This window comes from Solenopsis invicta, chromosome 14 (assembly GCF_016802725.1).
Source record: "Solenopsis invicta isolate M01_SB chromosome 14, UNIL_Sinv_3.0, whole genome shotgun sequence".
Lineage (NCBI taxonomy): Eukaryota > Metazoa > Arthropoda > Insecta > Hymenoptera > Formicidae > Solenopsis > Solenopsis invicta.
This window is the reverse complement of record NC_052677.1, coordinates 12942180-12961671: the sequence shown is the minus strand read 5'-3', so window position 1 is coordinate 12961671 and position 19492 is coordinate 12942180. Positions and strand designations below refer to the sequence as shown.

The following is a 19492-nucleotide window of genomic DNA, read 5'->3' as shown; positions in this document are numbered from 1 at the left end:
TAGCTGTTCTTATTGATATAAAACATATGTGTGACAAAAATAAAGAAGATATTTAGAAAAAAAATTATGCATCTCTCTGTCCATACCATGTACTTTTAATATATAAAATGTGTTGGGATACATAATAAAAACAGTTGTTTATAACGAGACTGAATCGATTGATTGATGACAGAGAGTCGTATAATTTATATGCCTGAACGTTAATACAATTCACATGACAACCTCAAAATATATTAATGCTTAATTCCTATTTAGAAAATAAATTTCCAGGAGAAGGAAACAGAGATAGAAACAGCTGGTAATGTACAATATTTTTATTTCTGCAAAAACTGTTTCAATATACCTCTGTGATTTAATTCTGGAACCATGCGAGATCGACAATGGTACAAATCTTAAACAAAATATCATTTGAAAAACCTTTACAAAAATATTTGCTTTGTTGCAATTTATATTACATTTAAACATAAGAATTGGCCTTTGTCGTGTAATTTGTCTTATGTTTTGTTACATGAAAAGATTTTCATGCATTTAAAAAAATATTGTGGCCTCCACTGTAACAAGATCATATCTGGCTCCAGAATTCAATCTATATATAATATCTCCCTGAGACACGCAAATACACAAACGCTCACATATATATTCATATATTTGTATAGTATCAAACAAAATAACACAGCTCATAGATCAGGCTGGCTAGTAGATACAAACTGTATACTCGTTTATATATTAATGAACATTTTGCTTTTTTTGCTTGCTTAGAGTCGTTGAACGAGTAGAGTAATTCACTTAGCCGATCAATCAGAGACAGAGGAGAGTAAATCTTTCGGCTATGTTCGTTGAAAAGCCATTGACTATAAGTTCCTCGGTTTGCAATGAACTACAGAGAAATAAAGTTTACATATTCGTAAAGCTAGTGACTGGCATAGCACAACTTTGCGTTAGCAAGTCAACGACTCAATGGTCACGTACACGAAATTAATACTTTAGATCACGTTTGAAATCTGCGCGAATGTCGTTCTACCATTCTCGATAAATAACATATTAACACATGCGTTGTAATTAACATATTATATTTCTTATATTATTCCTTCTTTTCTCACATATTTTGCCGATTGAAACATTTACTTACAAATTTAATAATTAGACTATAATAAATTTAATTATGAAGGCGCGAAAACTACCTCTTTTTATCCCGTTTTCACACATGTATTTTCACTTTGATGATTTTGTCCTAATTTGATTTGCCCAAATTCACTGATTATTTAATTTTAGTGTAATTATTTTGTAATTTTAATAATAATTTAACAAAATATTTTGTATCAGCTGCCTACATTAAATAGCTAACTTACGTATCCTTCTTTCCTCTATGACACATCATCAATTTTATTTGGTTTAAAATATTTTATATAACTAATTATATAACTAAAAATAAAGAGCGAGGTTTGCACTTAACATTAATTGTCTTCCTACATTTCTTTCACTCTTTTTTACGTACTCTAATAAAAATTATGCTCACTCATAATAAACTTCGTCTCTCCTGCCTGTTTTTATATAAATGTAAAGTAATGTATATAATATATATCACAATAATTCTTTCTTATACATGACAAATGATTTTTCACGATAAATAATGTACTTTAATGATAATATTAAAAAATCGTAAAAAAAACAAAGCTAAAGTTACATCTGCAAGTCTCTTTTTCGCAGATTTTTACCTATGGATTTCGATAAATATATTATATCGAAAAAAATACACTATATCTTGATCAAGACGCGATGTGTTAAACATAATATTATTCACAAATATACAAAACGAAAAGGATATAAAAGCTGAAGACTGTTTTGGTCAATACTAGATTCGTTTATGTTGTAAAGGGATAATTTGGGCAGAGTGGCAGGACAAGATCATCCATATTTGGTAGAACGACTAGTTTCTCGAATTCCCTAAGCAGCTTATTTTCGATCCAGTTGCTTACATATACGATGTTGACAGTTCTCTCGCCGAGAGTTGGTTGCACAGTCAGGGCAATTTTTGGTACCGTTTTGAAACCATACCAGAGTCGATCGGAGGGCGGCGGAGGAATGTTCACCAAGAGACAGCCCTCAATGCCGGATACGCTAACCATGAAGCGAATCTCCGTGTTAGAAACGCCCTCCATTGCCCTTCGTACATAAGACAACTCCGTAGCCTATAATATAAAAGATTCGTTTATAATTAGCATGAGCTCCTGTAACTTGTTTTTGTAGTTATTAATAGTAACAAATTAGCAGCTGAACTGAACATAATCAAGACGTGTTACTTACGTGTCGGAAATACTTATTGGCTGTCAACTTATCGACCATGCTAAGGAACTTCTTGCCAGAAGACTGTACTGGCCTGTAATATGCAAGGATCTATCAATTGTATCGTGTGATATTGATCACAATATTCTTTTTTATATTTATAAAACGCAAAATTTTTAGAAATTTATCTGACTGATCTGACATATATTGTGAATATTAATTTCATACATTTCTAATATATATATATATATATATATATATATATATATATATATATATATATATATATAAAGTTGAATATATGTAATTATACGATCTAAAGATAGAAGCAAAAAGCAATATATGCGAATGGGAACCATTAAAATTCACTCACATAGTCTCTTTAGACACGACGTTCGACGCAACGTTTCCTATATCTTCGTCTTCAGTGGACGTCTCTGGACTATCTTCTACATCGCTGTCGAATATCGGTGATCTGGTAGGAATAGACTTCTCGTCAACGATATCACTGGGAACGCTGTTCGCACGCGTCAACTTCATTAGATTCAGTTTTGTCTCCACAGTCATCGTTATACTGCCTTTATAGGTAATGTTCAAATCGAACCAGAGCCCCCGCTCGTCGAGAGTCGGTTTAGAGATATTGTGAATTATCGGAGCGTCCTGTCCGATCGCTACTTCTGTCACGAGGAGACTCTCCATAAAGTACGGAAGCTTTATGTTAGAGAGTTTACGTTGTATTCTGTCCTGAATAAGATTGATTGCCTCTGGACAGCTATGCATATCAAACAACAGCCGTCCCAGGAGACAGTTTATCCAAAGGACATCAATCTCCCTTGGAGAACCTTCAGGATCCACCTGAAAGGAGCATTGCTTGATTAGAATGATAAAGATTCTAAAGTTAATTCAAATGTCATGTTGCTTACGTTCAGGTACTGGCTCATATAGGTACTATAAGTGACTTCGGGGGACGCGTCGGGCGACTTCGTCTCTACCACATCCGGCTGTACAGAGACTGCGCTGGATACAGAATCATTTATTGAACAAATTGAATGCCGTTTTTTCGAAAGAGACGCCGCCGATATCAATCTACGAAACCTGAAAGATCGTTCATATCAAGATATGCTAATCAAAGAAAATAGAGTGCTAAATTCCAAATTACACTTTGGCAATTAAAAAGTGTAATTAGAATCCTTATTATTTAAATTGTATTTGAAAAGTATTTTAGAAGAGAACGTTACCAGTCTTCCTTCTCTCGGTCAGCGCGCGCAAACATATAAAGTTTGCACTTGGTAGCCTCCTCATTGTCGCGACAGTCCTCATAAATACTTCTAAGGGATTTGGATTGCGAAAGATCGTCTTCGTCCTCATCTTCGTCGAGCTTAAACTCGTCCTCTTCGTTATCCTTAAAATATTCCAATCTGGAATCTTCATCCTCGCTTTTCGTTTCCTCGCCCAAGGTGCTTTCCTCGATCTCTTGACTGGCCCCTTCAGTCTGAGTAATTCTCTTTTCATCCTCCCAGGACTCCTTTCCGAGGTCCGTCCAGTCGCTCAGACTCGTGCTATCTACCAATGCTCCTTGATCCATCGTGATACAAATTGGATATTTCTTGCTCCACCTCCTGCGCGCAAAAATATTTTTATTTCACGTGTGTGTATATTAACAAAATATAAAAAATATGAAATAATGATGTACGACGTACCTTCTCCGAGTGAGTCCTTCAGGTAACAATTCTACTTTTGCACCAACAAGATTGTACACGCGTTTCCTGGTGAACTTATATTTTCGTTTTGGCTCGTCCCATACTGCTCTCTTTGGTACTTTCATTCTGGTCTCCATAACGCGCAGCACACCACCTTCTAGGCTAAAGAAAACCGACTTTGTACGTGCCACGTGATAATTGTGAGGATCGTAAGTATACGGCAGCTCGTTTAGCCATCCTTCATATCTTTCCTGCACCGCGAGCTCTTCCGCTGCTAGAATCTCAAGCACTGGAACTACTACTTGCACAGGTTTCTTATCTAACGGCGTCGTCAAAATTTCCTTGATCTTCTGCGCCAACTTGTATACCGTTATCGTCACGAAGACCCCTATAGAAAAGCCAACCAGGTAGGCAGGCAACGGAATGAAAAAGAAGAAAGCAAGCACGAGGATCAGTAGCGCGGCTAACTGCCTCGTCAACTGTTGAAAAACCTGATCCTTTATGCGAGAGAGCAACGCGCTGAATTTCATCTCTTTCGTCTGCGCGTATCCGTCCGATTGGCTGAAAGAACCGTGACGGTGCGTGGCATCGTTTCCCTTGTTTTCGTCCTGTGACTCGAAAGGCTCGGGAACGAGCTCAGAAAACTCGGCGGCTTCCACGCCGCTCTCCACGCTGTCGTCCTGGGAGTTTTTCGTTTTCAAGCCGGTTCTTACTTGCGAGAAGCCTACGAATCTCCCGGCGTTACCCTTGTTGCGAACGAGTTCCCTCTCCTGTTTGTCGTTGACGTTCTCGTCGGTTGGCGTGACATCGCCCAGATCCTCCGAGTCGCTGACGCTAGAATTGTCCTTGTTCCGCCGCCTCTTCTTCTTCTTCCGTTCGCTCTTAATTTCGGAAAGCTTCTCCTCGAATGTCTTCGTGATCTTTCCCTTGATCTCGGACAGCACCTTCCACGGATCCGAGGACGGAGGAGTACCCTCGGACGCGTCGTCGATGGAACGTCTATCCGCGTCGTTCTCCAATCCTTGGCCATTCTCGCTGCTCTTAGAGGGGCTCGACGGTATCCTCTTGTCGGACTCTGGCGTGAGATGTCTCTCGTCGTCGGAGGAACTCGGATAGAGCTCCTCCAGTTCGTCGTCGTTGGCTCGATAGTGGATCACCGGCACTGACGTGGTAATCGGTTTGCCTGCGGTGAAAAAGGTGCAAGAATCAATCACCGGACAATCCAAGACAAAGGACTCGGATCACGCCACGCGTTTCTTTCTTAGAACCTATGTACCTCTTGATACACACTGAAAACATACAAGTGCGTCTTATCAACTAACCTTTTATCATTCCCAGGGTTATCTTCCCCGGGCTGTATTTGCTACCCATCGCTACTCTCCTGGAGCTACGGCGGTCGTCGTATCAGGATCTCGCCGACAATGACATTGGCGTGGTGGATGCTCCGCGATCCGTAAGAGACGGGGGAATCCCGAAACGTCTATTCACAATCGACGATCGTCCAAAGTGGCGATGTCATGCTAAACGATTAAGCCCATACGTCACGGTGCATCGGCCATCGTCGTTCACACGTCGATTAATGATGATAATAATAATAATAATAATAACAACAACAATAATTAACGATCGAGCTCCTCGACGCCCATCGAACGGAACACGTTTGCCAAACGACACTCATTGCAAAACCATTGCGCGTAGACGTCCTGATTGAGCATCTGATATTCGTGTTCCGACACTTTTGAGCAGGCCAAGTGAAACCACACGTAACAACGTTCACAATAAATTCCCTTGTCGTCGTCCTGCAACTCTTTGCAACAAATTCTGCAGGGATACATCTCTCTTTCGAGGCCGCCTCGGTCCCGCTCCGCGCTGTGAGCGTCCCGAAGCCGATACGGGATTAATGGGATCATATGTGACACGGCTGATAGGCCGAGCTCTACCTACGGGCGCTTTAACCAGTTACGACTTACGACAGCTAAAAAAAATTGTCGATTGAACCGCGCTACGGATCCGTTCGCGCCGTCGCGCGACGACCCCGCTGATTGGCCGCCCGCGGCCACCATCATGCACTGTGAGGACTTGCTTTTTTGCTATTTGCCCTTGGATGCTTCGGATGTTTTGCCGATAGCCTAGATAACCTACGATAAACGAGTGTGATCTAATCGATCTAATCGTGTCGTCAGCGACCACGAAGGTTTCCTCTTTGTCTCCAGATCCTCAGTCTTCGCCGTCGCGGACGATTTCCAGTGTACATGCAGTTAACCTATTCCCGCGAATTTTAGGTTAGAAAGCGATACCTGCGTCCGCTATCTTCACCTCGTTGCTGATGACATTGTTGAATTTCCAGGTGACGACGAATTATATCTGATCTATATTGATTTTTTTCAGAATCGCACGGACTGTGAATTCATTCATGAACAGCATAGGCGAGGCATGCAACGAGCTGAAGCGTCAGTACGACGCCTGTTTCCACACGTGGTTCTCCGAGAAATTCTTGAAAGGTGACACGAGTGACAACACATGCTCGCACTTATTCAAAATGTATCAGCAGTGTGTCAAGGTAATTAAAGCAAAGATTGTATCCTTAGGAAATCCGCAAGCATATAACGCATGAAGGGAGAGAGGGAAAGAGAGCGAGTTGATAAAAAGAGCGAGGGTGCAACATGGAGGATTGCAGTGAGTTGAAACAGAAGTACGACGCCTGTTTCAATAATTGGTTCTCCGAAAAGTTTTTAAAAGGGTACACCAACGATTCGATGTGCGCCCCCTTGCTTAAAGTCTATAAAGATTGCGTAGCGGTAAGTTCTGAAAGGCTCTCCCTTCTCACACAGGTCAGATTGTTATGATGAGCTTTGGAAGAAACGTTTTCTGAAAATTTTTTAATGAGAAGCTGGCGACGTTGGTAACTTCGCACTCTCTCGTGTTTTAGAAAGCCATGAAGGAACACCACATTGAACTCAAAGATATGGAGATGAATTATCTGGAAACCGAAAGGGAAAAGAAGCCACACAGTTGACGAAAAGATAGTCGCACGTTCATACTTGGGTCCTAGATTTTTTATGGACCATCGATGCAAGCAGTGCAAGTTTGAATATCATTCCTAGTTTTTATTGTAAAATACGTAACAAAATTTATCTGGGCCATATTTATCTTAATAATTATTGTTATTAACTATAGCACTATTGCTGCCGAACACTTTACACGCTTTGTAATATCAAAGATTGAAATGTATCAAGAGAAAAAACTATGTACATATAACGTTTATGTACTATATACATGTAATATGCATGTATGTCACATGTAATAATATTAGTAATTCTAACTTTGTATTTGGTTTTTTTTTTTTCAAAAACTTATATATTTTATAGACAAACTGTATAGAACTTTGATGTAAATGGAACAATCAATGGGTAATGTGGAAATAAATAATTATAAACAGATAAACAAATAAATAAGTAAAAAGAATCTTTCCTTCAATTTTTTTTTCATTAAGGAGAAAGAGAGAAAAAGTAAAGTTAAAAAAAGCAAAAGTAGTCAATGACGGCAATAAATTGTTTTCAGGGTATTTAAATCTTAATATTACTAAATCTGTATATTAGAAAGTTATTTATATCAAATAGTTAATAGATGTATAATTTTAATAGTAAATAATAGATGTATAGAACAATTTATTACATAATTGTTTAATTACTTGAATTTTTGAAGTCTATTTCTGTGTTATAACATTTTGTTAAAAGCAAAACTTTAATTTTCTAATTAAAACGAAACATTAAAATCGGATTTTCATTACTTAGGACAGTATCAATAATTGAGCTGTTTACCCTATCATTTTTTAGATTGCATCATTTTGAATTATGGAAACTAGTTATCACAATGTTAGAAGCATTATCCCGATGCTTTAGTTACTTATTTTTTTTTATCTCGTTATACAATATAAATGATAATGATTAAAAAATTCAATAGCAAATTTTATTTTGTAATTCTTGTAACTTTATTAAATTGTTGAATTTTTCTTGGAAGATTTACACTTCACGAGGACAAAACTATATAGAACAACTTTTCTAGATAAAATAGTCACTCAGTGACGTAAAAATAAATAACTTACGAAGATAGATCCAGTAAATAACCTTCCTCTTACTTATCTTTTTTATTACAAAAAAAAAAAAGATATATTTGCTCAAAGAAAAAACGCAACAAAAGTATTCAATGACAGAAATAAATTGTTATTTTGTTTTACGGGCTTTAATATTAAAACTTTATAATATATTATAATATATAAAAAATATAAAATATATTATAATACATTAAAAAGTTACTTATATGCATCAAATAGTTGATACATGTCTAACTTTTCTATTATCAATTAATTTACATGTGATTATAAATATAAAAATGTAACGTTTTCTCGTTAATAAAAAAATGTTAACAGTGGAAGGATGTAGAAATTCAATTTGATAAGTAATATAATCTGATAAGAATGTCTGTTTAAATTTTGTAATATTTATTAATCACTTTTAGATTCTGCATCAGACGAGGATGGAGTACTCTCTACAGGTTCTTCCTCGTCGCTTTCATCCGATTGTTCTCGTTTCATCTTTTTCGCCTTTTTTGTATCTTCCGCTGGCCTCTTTTCAGTTTTCTTCTTTCTATCTTTCTCATCCTCGCTCTCGTTGTCAGAGCGTTTCTTTGCAGATTTCTTTTTATCCTTCTCCTCCTCACTTTCATCATCGGAGCCTTTCTTTAAGGACTTCTTGCTTTCGTCGCTGCTACTGTCGTCATCGCTAATATACTCTTTGCTCTTGAAAGAGGAGCCAGTCATTTGCTTGCTAGGCGAGTCTTTCTTCGTTTCCTTCTTCGTTTCCTTCTTCTTCCTCTCTGTCTTCTTTTCTTTAGTATCTTTAGTTTCTTTAGTTTTACCACCACCGCTCGCTTTGTATTCTTTCATCAACGCATCGTACTCTTTCTTAGCCTTGGCCGCCTTTGCTTCCCATTCAGACTTATCTTTAAGCTCTCGCCACATCTCGCCTCCCTTTTTCGCGATTTCCGTCACAGCTAATTTCGGATTTTCTGCCTTGATACTGTCGCGTGTGTTATTCAGCCACAGCATAAACGCCGTCGGTGGTCTCTTGGGCTTGTCCGCGTCTCTTTCTTTCTTCGGTTTCCTCTGCTTCCGCGGTTTTTCCGACACCGTTTTTGCTGACTTGGATTTCTTTTCCTTCTTCTCCTTTTTGTGACTAGCCGCAGATGCATCTGAATCACTGTCAGAACTATTGGGATTGCTGTCGTATTCTTCGGCGACATCACTCTCATCTTGATTCGGATTGAAATCCTCATCGGTTGAGCCTTCTTCGGAGTCTTGATTTTCATCACCGTCCCGTTCCTGCGCCTCTGCCTTAACCCGCGCCAAGTAAGCGTCCGGTTCGTCCTCCTGATCGCTGTCACCGAAGTCTGCGTCATAATTGGGCTTGTCACTCTTGCCACGGTTTTTGACGCGCAATTTCTTTGCCGTGATGAAGTCGAACAGTTTCCCATACTCTTCTTTCTCAATACTGCTAAACGTGTATTCCACACCGCTTGTAAGCTTGATCTCAAAGTCGAAAGATCTAGTCGAGCCACCGCCGCGCGCAAAGTTTACAGAAGCTATCTCTTCGAAACGAATATGTATTGGAGGTTTGTGTACGTAGATGAAACCTCGCTCAAGAGGATACAGGTATCCTGCAGCAGCTTTGAAGGAGCAGCCAATAGAGTGTGTTCCGGTGTGACCAGTGAAATGTCCCGGACCGGTCAACTTTCGGTTGATAATTACCTTCATCACCTGTAAACAAATAATTTTGTATTAAAAGAAAAATGAGCATTAAAAAAATTTTTTTTACCAACCTTCCCGAGTACTTCATATGTTGGTCCCGATATTTCTTTAGACAGTTTATCTTCATATTTTTCCTTCAATTCTTTCTCGGTAAACGGTAACTCGATAGAAGTCTCCTCTTCCTGATTGAACAGGAGTACCAAATAATGATATCGTGTTTGACCTTGCTTTATAGGAGGATCCAGGCTCACAACAAAGAACATTTGCCGATTATCTTTGTGCGGAAGTAAAAAAAGTCTCAATACAGTGGACATGGGTATCTTGTAGTCAAAGGTCTTGCCATGCAATTGGAAGAAGGTCTGGAAAATCTTGATGTCATAACGGCCACGTGGCGTTAGACAGTGAATTTCCCTGAATATGGCAATCGCGTCGCCGCTCACACTGATCACAGATGCCTTATCCATCACCTGTTGTAATAAAAAAAATGTGTTACACTTTCCTTCCCAATTTTAAGTCTGCAAATATGTTCGCGCGCGCATCTATCGTCTAAACTTTCTCTCACCTGCTGATGGAACGCTTCGACAGAATCTTGATCGCCGGTGTCGCTAACAGGAATGTGAAATCTCATCTCCATCAGGCTAACCGGAGCGTCGTCGTTCTGATGGAACTCCAACGTCACCTCGTTCTTTCCTGTGTTACACTGGGACACATCGTACAGGGGTATCTCGAAAGCAGTGTGATGACCGACGTCAAAACTCAAGACAGATCCATTAAACTTTGCAGTGCCCCAGTTCCAGCCCTTCAAACTCAGCTCCTTCTCAAGCATGTCCTTCTTATAGTTGACAGAAAAGAATTTGGCGATTTTCTCCTGATCAGATTCCTTGAAGCCTTTGAAACGATGCAAAGTACCATTTTTCAGAAAGATACGTAGGCCCCAGGTGCCAATAAACTTCTGATAGTTCACCATCTCCATATCGGACGCGGAGATCTGCTCGACCTTCCCAGTCTTCTGATTCTTGAATATCAAGTGCTGATCGGTCAGCTTCAACCTGCCTGGCGTCTAGCGACGAGGGAAAACGATTAATTGATTATATATGAGCAATTATAAAAATCTTATATAATTTTCTGAATACTTAAAGAAATTATTTTCAATTACGTGACATAATAAAAATGCAAAATTGTGCCTTCAGTGAAGCTAAACTCGAACCTATTAAAGGTTGGCAGATTTTGTGTTTTAACTGTAAAACAAGTCGCTGTTACTTCGAACAGAACTACAAATACGGCGTCTCATTTATCGATAAGATTCAATAACACGACATCGCTTAATTGTTTTGAAAGCGGCCGAGAATTCTTACCATAGCGCCCTTAACCTCAGCGCAGATGTCCGAATACTCAAGGAAATCCATCCTGAGGAATTATTCGAGATCTTCGTGCGATTAATCTAATGACAAACGATATTGCGTAAGGTGAAAACCACTCTCCGAACGGTTGCAGTAAGCGTGTAGTAAATCAGACATGTGTTATTTACTACTTAGAGAGATTAATATACAAAAGGCGGCAACGCTAACATGGAAAAATGGCGGTTTAGTTGGTAAGGGGTGGAGGAAGGGGTATCAAAGAAGCTACCGATTGACATGCAATTGGCTGCTGAATAGAGAATTGTGAAATCTTGAAAATTTCTCTATTCATTGACCAATCGTGCGCCATTCCCTCTTACATTCTAAAGTCAGTAGTCAACTAATCCGAATACGGCGAAATTTACCGCTCATATTCAAAGACAGAATACATTTTTTAGGGAGTTTATTATAGATTAATAACTAGTTAACAAGTTAAATAATAAAATTATGAAGTTAATACTTATTTAATTAATAACTTTAACGCAACTAAATTTTAGGTGAGTCAAGTTTAAATTTTAACTTATTTTTAAAATGCATAAATCATAACTTATTAATTTTATTCCTAAGTTAAAAATTTACCTAAGAAAAAGAAAAAATTTTAGAAAAAATACACATCCATATATATATATATATATATATATATATATATATATATATATATATATATCATATAAATTTAATTTATAAATAAAATATTAAATTTATTTAATGATTTTGTTATTTAGAATAATTAAACTTTAAAAAATCACATTCTAATTTAAGTACTTTTCAAAATAAACTTTTAATTCAACTTAATTTTAACGCAATTTTTAATTAAAATAGTTTTTCATTCATGCAACTCAATTTTAACTAAATTAATTTTATATATCAACTTTAATTATAAAAATATTAATATACCCAATTCTGTAAATAAATATTTTTTCAGAGCAATTAGGATACTTGAGCGTTATAGAATTAAAATGTTTCAAATCAAACATGAAGAATTGAGACATATTTAATCTTAAAATATTGAAAAATGGAATTTAAATAGAATTATATGTACGACTTATTCAAAGAAAAGAATTACAAAAAAACATGCATGTTTTAGACAGTTTATTACAAATAAACATATATTTTCAGAGTATTAGGATTGAGCGCTTGAAACAAAAGTTTTAACACTTTAAATTCAATGTGGAGCTTTGCGACATAATCAATCTTAAAATGAAACAAGATACACAAATAATCGTTTAGTAAAGTAATAATCATTCCTCTTCTAACTTATTAAAAAAATGATATCTTTTTATATCCTAAAATTAATAAAATTTTATTTGATCGTTTTTCTTCCATTTCTTGGACAAAGTCAAGTAATTTCCTGTAAGTCAAGTAATTTCCTATTCTATTTTTTCTACTGTACAAGTAATGTACTGTAATTTAATTATGACACTTTTAAAAATAAACGTAATAACGCAATAAACAAATGTAATAGAAATATCCTGTTTCTTATAATAATACTTTAATATGGTAAGTCATTTCAGTATCACATTTTATAAAAATCAATGGCAATCAAAATATTATGAAACCAAATGGATTCCGATCGGAATTGCTTTATTATGTTCTTGATTTCCATTGTTTTTCAGGAAAAATATAATAATTCTGAATGTATTCCAAGTGGTAATACATACCCTGATCTCTTTCACTATATAATTCAGTCTTTGTTTAGTAAAATCTATATTGCATTAAATAATAATGAATGTAAATTACTGTCAACTCATCAACGAGTTTAACCAATCGTCATTTATCTGCGTTAAATGACCTTCATTGTTCATAATTTCCTCCAACAGCGTGTCAATGTCACCAGTTGACACATTTGTCGTATTTAAGCTATTTGTACCATCTACATCGACTAGCATTTTTGTGTTTTCCGGTAGTGTTAAACGTGACTCCACACCATTCGCCGTAGCATCTGATTGCAACTTGCCACTTTCACACTGTTCACTTCCAATTTTACATAACATATTTAAAGCAAGTTCTGTGCATCCACTATCAGATAAATCGAGATTCTGCAAAGTGTTCGTTACAGTTGTATTCATGGGCAATTGTGTCTGTACTTTTCTATTATCACAATATATGTATTCACCAGTATTAGAAAAAAGTCTAAGATTAATATTCGTCTTTTCAATGCTGGTAATCCTGGGCAGTGCCTTACTAATATTAACGCCTGTAATCTGTTCATTCATAAGACTACCGTTTCCTTCAGTGCAATTAATGCCTCCAAACTCAAGTGGCTCAAACAGCGATGATTTATTTGAACCAGTAGAATCCTTCAGTGACATAAGAAATTCGCATTTAGGCAACGTTCCAATTTTATCTTCCATTGGAGGATTTGACTCCGCGTTAGCAATCTCGGTTTGCTCTTTGGAGAGTTCCTGTCCAGGAGTTACGGGCGGTGTGTAGAGCGAGAGTTCCATCAGCGCAGATGCATTGTCTTCTTCAACAGGCTTCGGTTCCTCCCACTTGCAGGAGATAGCAGGCCTAGCAAAGAACTTTAAATCCTCGTAACCGAACGGCCAGATGCACTAAAGTACAGAGCAGAACATGTGAGCATAAATGTAAAAAAAGTATATGCGAAATAGGAATAAGATTACTTACTTCCTCTGACTCACAGGCCCATACCGCTTCTTCCAGATTAATCTGAAATGCCTTGACTCTTCTTCGAGTCCCGTTCTTTGCGCACAGCGGACAGAAACCTTCCATTCTGCAACGCGATCGTTAATTTAAATCCCAAAATAAAACAACAAATGAAACAAACTCTGGATGAGACACGTAAACAATCACACACAATTTCGCCCACGAAATCTATGATTATGAGATAAAATAAACGTACGTTTTGAGGCTAATTAAACACGATTAACAAGATACCTCGATATTAGGTATAATCAAGCATTGCCACGTTTAATCATGTAGTCCTTGTCAACACGTGTTTTCAATGTTGCCCTAAATAACCTACAATAACCTAGGAATCGCCGGCATTTTTGTAGAGTAAAATGGAAGTCACTTTAGCGGGAACAAAACTCACACACAACTCAAGAGATAATTTGAATCGTCGGTAACGCAGGAAACATCTGAAATTTTATTATATCGCAGATATAATGCATTAAGAAAAGGCTCTCAAATATTTTAAAAAATTGTACGTTAAGTATTGCGTAGAATTATTTAGATTTCTAAATAATCATGTAAATTCGTTATATATTATTTACAAATCTGTACGTTTCATTATCAATTTTTAGTCTTTGTATGTACATTCACAGCTGCATATTATTATGAACCACGAATTCTTTGAATGTTATATATTTTAAAACATGCACTTATTCTTTTCTTATTACCACACTTTACAAAAATTGTTAGAAACGTTTGAAAATCTTATTTTTTGAAAATATATGCATTTTTTCGATCCAATTAGAATTGATAATTGAAATCTCTTTAATCAATAAACAGTGTTCTTGTTTTTTTTATGCACCAAGTGCTTCGATCTGTAACAAATAAAATGCTGATTAAAATAAAGTAAAAATTATGCAGAAATTATTATTAACACAAATAAAAATAAAAATAATTCAAAATATAAGTTATAAAAGAATGTATATTTTAAATACGTATGCATAAATATTGTGTATATGTTTTTATGTCCGAAAAATGCAAGCATCAAAAAGATTATAATAAACATTTATAAATATTATATATTTATAAGCATTTATATTTTAAATAAATAAATAAATAAATAAATAAATATATGTGTGTGTATATATATATATATATATATATATATATATATGTAAATAAGAAATATTTTTAAATAGATTTCTGGAATATAAATATATTTTATATATTGCAGTAATTTTTGTATTATTTTAAAATCTTTATAAAAAGTGTATTTCTATAAAATCTCTATTACGTGTTTTGTAAAAATAAATTTTCAAAATATTTATGAACATTTGTGATAAATATTTTGTGTCGTCCGAAAATAGATTAATAGCTAAATCATAGATTAATAGCTAAATCAATCGCACTTTGCAGGCGTATTTAATAAATTTGAAAATTTGATTTACTGTCACAAATAGTACAAAAAAAATGTCACACTTTATCTTTTTTAATTATCTTTTCTATGAACATTAACTCTGGGTACATCGCAAATTACGCTTTTTGCGGTTTATTCATATCAAATATTAAATAATATATCTCATTAAAAAAATAAATTTGTAAGTGCAGCTTTATTATTATAATTTGTTTGCTTTTGCGAAAAGAAATTGTTGATGAGTTTGTGAAGATATGTATAATAAAAAATATTATTTTTTTCTCTTTCCAATTCTTTAGCAAGACGTTATAATTTAATATGCAATGCACTTATCGGAATTATGAATATATTTTTTAGAATTATAATCTAAAGACCGAATTATGGTGATGCGCATTTACGTTGTGTCAGTTTCTTGAACCTGTCCCGGAATTATCCCCCGGAATATCGATGAAAGTGACTTTCCTCATACTTTCTCGTTTCAAGCAGCATCTTACACTCCATCCACCAGATCAGTTTTCTACCATCTGTCGTACGTTTCGGACGTCTCCTGCTAATTCATTAATATTTGAGGTTCATAACATTAATCAATATATGTCTTGTATTTCTATAAAAATAATATTAAAATAACGTAATAACAGTAGTTGTTATATAGCACAAATTATTGCATAACAAGTGCTAATAAATAGAAAGAGCAATAAGCAAAGGGTTCTCAGAATCTTCAAGAAATGGGAATCTTTGTACGATCGATTCTGGAAATTTCGGATTCTTCGAAAGAGGTGAGATATATATCGAAATAAAATTGTTGTATATTAAAAAATATATATCCAAAGAAGTGTAATATTAATAAGAATGTTGATAATAGAGACTTATGTTAATGGTGATGGGATATTAAATGTCAATATTGTTACTGATCAACATTATTGACGTAAGTCTCTATTATCAGCATTCTTATTAAATATGCATATTGCCAGTAATACTGTATGCATAATTTTACAATCTTACATTGTTAGTATTATTGACAATATTTCAACTCAGTTTTATGTATCAACATTAACGATATTATTATTATCGTGTATGATTGTAATATTGACAGGCCGATATAAGTATATATTGACGGTGATTCAAATTTTTTTATCTTATATTGAGCATCAGCACTATGGTCAACAAAAAATTCTCATTTCTTATATTTCTAACATTTAAAAAAAATTTTCATATTTTAAATTCATGAAAATTTTTGAAAAAATACCTTAAATTTCTTGAAATTTAAGTGCTTTCTTTGAAAATTAAGAAAAATCTAAAATTATTTAGAATATTTCAAAACTCATATGTATAAAAAAAATTCTAGAAAAGCTGTAGACTTTCTTTGCATTTCTGAAAAGTATTTTTCAAATGATATAAAATCTAATTTATATTTGAAAAAAAATTTTTTTATATTGAAATTATTACAGAAATTCTGAAAAATACTAAAACTTACGTAGAAGTTCTAAAAATTATATAAAATTTAAAAAATATTTACCAGAATATTGCTGAATGAAACATTAATGCTCAAGACTCAAGACATTCGGAACCGTTAACATTATACATCAATATATCAATATTAACTCTACACGGTTAACAATATTGTCAGTATTCATTGATACTCGCAATATTATTGACCATGTGTCTCTACAAGAGCCATGGATTTTTTATCACAGGCGGAGGCAATAGCGACCAATGTGTCTTCTCAAGCGCATCATGTGTCCAGAACGAAACGGGGAAAAGCAATCAGCTCCGTTGGAGGATTTCGCGGATGCACAATTTGGATGACGGGGCTTTCCGGTGCCGGAAAGACTTCCATTTCTTTTCAGCTTGAGGAATATCTCGTTTCTCAGGTACGTCGCGACTCGATGATCGCTCGACTCCTTGCTCTACATTCACAATTTTTAGTCGATATTAATCTTGCTACACAGGGAATTCCTACGTACAGTTTGGACGGTGATAATATGCGCACCGGTTTAAATCGTAATCTCGGCTTCAGCAAGGAGGATCGCAAGGAGAACGTGCGTCGCGTCGCCGAAGTTGCGAGGCTCTTCGCGGACGCCGGCATCATTACCCTCTGCAGCTTTGTATCACCTTTCGCGGCGGATCGAAAAATGGCACGAGAAATTCACGAAAATGCCAATCTGCCTTTTTTCGAGGTATTCATCAACGCGTCCCTCCAAGTCTGCGAGGCCCGCGACGTCAAAGGACTCTATAAGAAAGCGCGTCAAGGTATCATTAAGGGTTTCACCGGTATCGATCAAAGTTATGACGTACCCACCGAGCCTGACCTCGTTGTCGACACGGAGAACGCGACTATTGAACAATCCACCGACATCGTCATCAACTTTCTCCAACTCAAACAAATTGTACCAAAGGCATGTTTACTCAAGCAATTTCCTTTTCTGGAGTTATTCGTGGAAGAGGATAGATTGGATGACGTCCGGAAGGAAATGAAAACTCTTCCGACTTTGAAAATTGGAAAAGTAGACGTGCAATGGCTGCAAGTTCTCGCTGAGGGATGGGCGGCGCCTTTGAAGGGATTCATGAGGGAGAACGAGTATCTTCAAGTAGGTTTAAGGCCTGTCCTATGCGTAACAGCTTACAAAGTTACAATGTTACATAAAAATATCAAATCCACGTATAAAAGGCATTTTTTTTTTTAACAGGTGCAGCATTTCAATTGTCTGTACGAGAACGGTGTTACCATCAATCAATCGATCCCCATTGTTCTCGCCGTAAGTACCGTCGACAAAGAAGTACCGTCGACAAAGAGCGCTGCTTCGATGCGACTGCGCTCGTCCTCAGGTACCAGGACAAAGATCTCGCCGTCTTACGCAATCCGGAATTTTATCTTCACCGCAAGGAGGAACGTTGCTGCCGTCAATTCGGCACGTATGATCCCAGACATCCCTACGTCAGATTGATCCGTGACTCCGGCGACTGGTTGGTCGGCGGTGATTTGGAAGTGCTCGAAAGGATTAGGTGGGACGATGGGCTGGATCACTACAGGCTAACGCCAAACGAGATCAAGATTAAGTGTCGGGAGATTGGCGCCGACGTAGTTTTTGCTTTCCAACTGCGAAATCCGATACACAACGGACACGCATTACTGATGCAGGTTGGTGCCTGGCGCTTACTTCAAGAACCAGATCCGTCGTGCAAACGGCTCGTTATTTTTATACCTCGTTGTATTTCAGGATACTAGGAGACGTCTCGTGGAATCCGGCTTCAAGAAACCAGTCCTTCTTCTTCATCCTTTAGGCGGGTGGACCAAAGACGATGATGTCCCTCTATCGGTTAGAATACAGCAGCACCAGGCCGTTCTCGAAGAAGGCGTCTTGCACGAGGATACCATTCTCGCTATCTTCCCTAGCCCCATGTGTTACGCTGGTCCCACGGAGGTCGGTATATTTTTTTTTCTAACATTTCGTTAAACAACGCGCTATGCACAACATGCAACACCTGAAATATGTAAAGACCGTGAATGTTAATTAGCTTAAAAATGCCCAACTGCTCAGCGTGATTTACATTCTTTAGGTGCAGTGGCATGCCAAAGCTCGTATGATCGCAGGAGCAAATTTCTACATTGTCGGACGAGATCCTGCTGGCATCCCTCATCCCGACAAGTCCGCCACACCAGACAGTAATCTCTACGATGCCACTCATGGCGCGCGCGTCCTTTCAATGGCCCCGGGTTTACAGAATCTCGAAATTATTCCTTTCAGGGTAGCTGCTTACGACACCAAAGCGAACAAAATGTCTTTCTTCGAAGTCGAACGGCAACAGGACTTCATCTTTATTTCCGGTACCAAAATGCGCAGTAAGTTTTGATTCTGTTCTTCATTTCTTTATTTGTCAATTTTATATTATTTTCATTTGTGAATGCTCTATACGCGCATCTATCTTTACAAGATCTGTAAGAATAATTTATTGCTTTTTTTTTACATTATAGATTTTGCAAAAAATAGTGAAGATCCTCCCGAAGGTTTTATGGCACCGAAAGCATGGAAAATTGTCGCGAAATATTTCCGAACTACTCACACGTAATCAATAAGCGAGTTGACGAAATAAATAATATTTATTACATGTATAATATAATATAACATTACTGATTCTAATATTGTACAAAACAGTTAAAAAGTTCAATATAATGGGCAATACATGTATAATAAAGTAAAATAAATACGTAGGTAAGTTACGGAGCATAGAGCAAAAATAATGGAAAACAATGGACAAA

At 36.4% G+C, this 19492-nt stretch overlaps 5 protein-coding genes across 7 annotated transcripts; 2 read left to right on the top strand and 3 right to left on the bottom strand.

The window, feature by feature from the left end:
• Nucleotides 1-296: 296 nt before the first annotated feature.
• On the bottom strand, nucleotides 297-5913 carry LOC105201095 (testis-expressed protein 2). The gene is made up of 7 exons (XM_011168965.3): nucleotides 5306-5913; nucleotides 3984-5166; nucleotides 3522-3902; nucleotides 3207-3378; nucleotides 2657-3138; nucleotides 2305-2377; nucleotides 297-2189 (listed from the first exon to the last, which is right to left on the bottom strand). The coding sequence occupies exons 1-7, from the start codon at nucleotides 5352-5354 to the stop codon at nucleotides 1863-1865; spliced, it is 2667 nt and encodes an 888-aa protein (XP_011167267.1). The 5' UTR covers nucleotides 5355-5913; the 3' UTR covers nucleotides 297-1862.
• A 153-nt stretch (nucleotides 5914-6066) lies between these two features.
• On the top strand, nucleotides 6067-7448 carry LOC105201096 (TP53-regulated inhibitor of apoptosis 1). The gene is made up of 3 exons (XM_011168966.3): nucleotides 6067-6265; nucleotides 6372-6543; nucleotides 6913-7448. The coding sequence occupies exons 2-3, from the start codon at nucleotides 6397-6399 to the stop codon at nucleotides 6997-6999; spliced, it is 234 nt and encodes a 77-aa protein (XP_011167268.1). The 5' UTR covers nucleotides 6067-6265; nucleotides 6372-6396; the 3' UTR covers nucleotides 7000-7448.
• Nucleotides 7449-7950: 502 nt separating this feature from the next.
• On the bottom strand, nucleotides 7951-11389 carry LOC105201097 (FACT complex subunit Ssrp1). Its single transcript, XM_011168967.3, has 4 exons — nucleotides 11145-11389; nucleotides 10352-10849; nucleotides 9861-10256; nucleotides 7951-9798 (listed from the first exon to the last, which is right to left on the bottom strand). Exons 1-4 carry the CDS (start codon nucleotides 11193-11195, stop codon nucleotides 8488-8490), a joined length of 2256 nt encoding a protein of 751 aa, XP_011167269.1. The 5' UTR covers nucleotides 11196-11389; the 3' UTR covers nucleotides 7951-8487.
• Nucleotides 11390-12261: 872 nt separating this feature from the next.
• Nucleotides 12262-16932, bottom strand: LOC105194546. 3 transcript variants are annotated; one of them, XM_039457097.1, is made up of 5 exons: nucleotides 16751-16932; nucleotides 15633-15784; nucleotides 14050-14695; nucleotides 13815-13920; nucleotides 12262-13741 (listed from the first exon to the last, which is right to left on the bottom strand). In XM_039457097.1, exons 4-5 carry the CDS (start codon nucleotides 13917-13919, stop codon nucleotides 12929-12931), a joined length of 918 nt encoding a protein of 305 aa, XP_039313031.1. In that variant the 5' UTR covers nucleotide 13920; nucleotides 14050-14695; nucleotides 15633-15784; nucleotides 16751-16932; the 3' UTR covers nucleotides 12262-12928. The 3 variants fall into 3 exon arrangements, with proteins under 3 accessions (XP_039313031.1, XP_039313030.1, XP_025993702.1); XM_039457096.1 differs by having other exon boundaries at nucleotides 14085-14695; XM_026137917.2 differs by lacking the exon at nucleotides 14050-14695.
• LOC105201099 (bifunctional 3'-phosphoadenosine 5'-phosphosulfate synthase) lies at nucleotides 15780-19488 on the top strand. Its single transcript, XM_026137916.2, is given in 8 exon segments — nucleotides 15780-16010; nucleotides 16929-17105; nucleotides 17184-17822; nucleotides 17922-18008; nucleotides 18011-18373; nucleotides 18453-18656; nucleotides 18793-19075; nucleotides 19208-19488. Coding segments are annotated over 8 exon segments (1899 nt in total). The 5' UTR covers nucleotides 15780-15959; the 3' UTR covers nucleotides 19303-19488.
• The last annotated feature ends 4 nt before the right edge of the window (nucleotides 19489-19492 follow it).

Coding starts and splice junctions, on each gene's coding strand:
- LOC105201096 (XM_011168966.3), top strand. CDS start 6,397: ATGAACAGCATAGGCGAGGCATGCAACGAGCTGAAGCGTCAGTACGAC. Junction 6,544..6,912: donor TGTATCAGCAGTGTGTCAAG/GTAATTAAAGCA, acceptor CTCGTGTTTTAG/AAAGCCATGAAGGAACACCA.
- LOC105201095 (XM_011168965.3), bottom strand. CDS start 5,354: ATGGGTAGCAAATACAGCCCGGGGAAGATAACCCTGGGAATGATAAAA. Junction 3,903..3,983: donor GAAGGACTCACTCGGAGAAG/GTACGTCGTACA, acceptor TTTTGCGCGCAG/GAGGTGGAGCAAGAAATATC. Junction 2,190..2,304: donor CCAATAAGTATTTCCGACAC/GTAAGTAACACG, acceptor TTTATATTATAG/GCTACGGAGTTGTCTTATGT.
- LOC105194546 (XM_039457097.1), bottom strand. CDS start 13,919: ATGGAAGGTTTCTGTCCGCTGTGCGCAAAGAACGGGACTCGAAGAAGA. Junction 13,742..13,814: donor GGGCCTGTGAGTCAGAGGAA/GTAAGTAATCTT, acceptor TCTGTACTTTAG/TGCATCTGGCCGTTCGGTTA.
- LOC105201097 (XM_011168967.3), bottom strand. CDS start 11,195: ATGGATTTCCTTGAGTATTCGGACATCTGCGCTGAGGTTAAGGGCGCT. Junction 10,850..11,144: donor CTGAGGTTAAGGGCGCTATG/GTAAGAATTCTC, acceptor CCTCGTCGCTAG/ACGCCAGGCAGGTTGAAGCT. Junction 9,799..9,860: donor CATATGAAGTACTCGGGAAG/GTTGGTAAAAAA, acceptor ATTTGTTTACAG/GTGATGAAGGTAATTATCAA.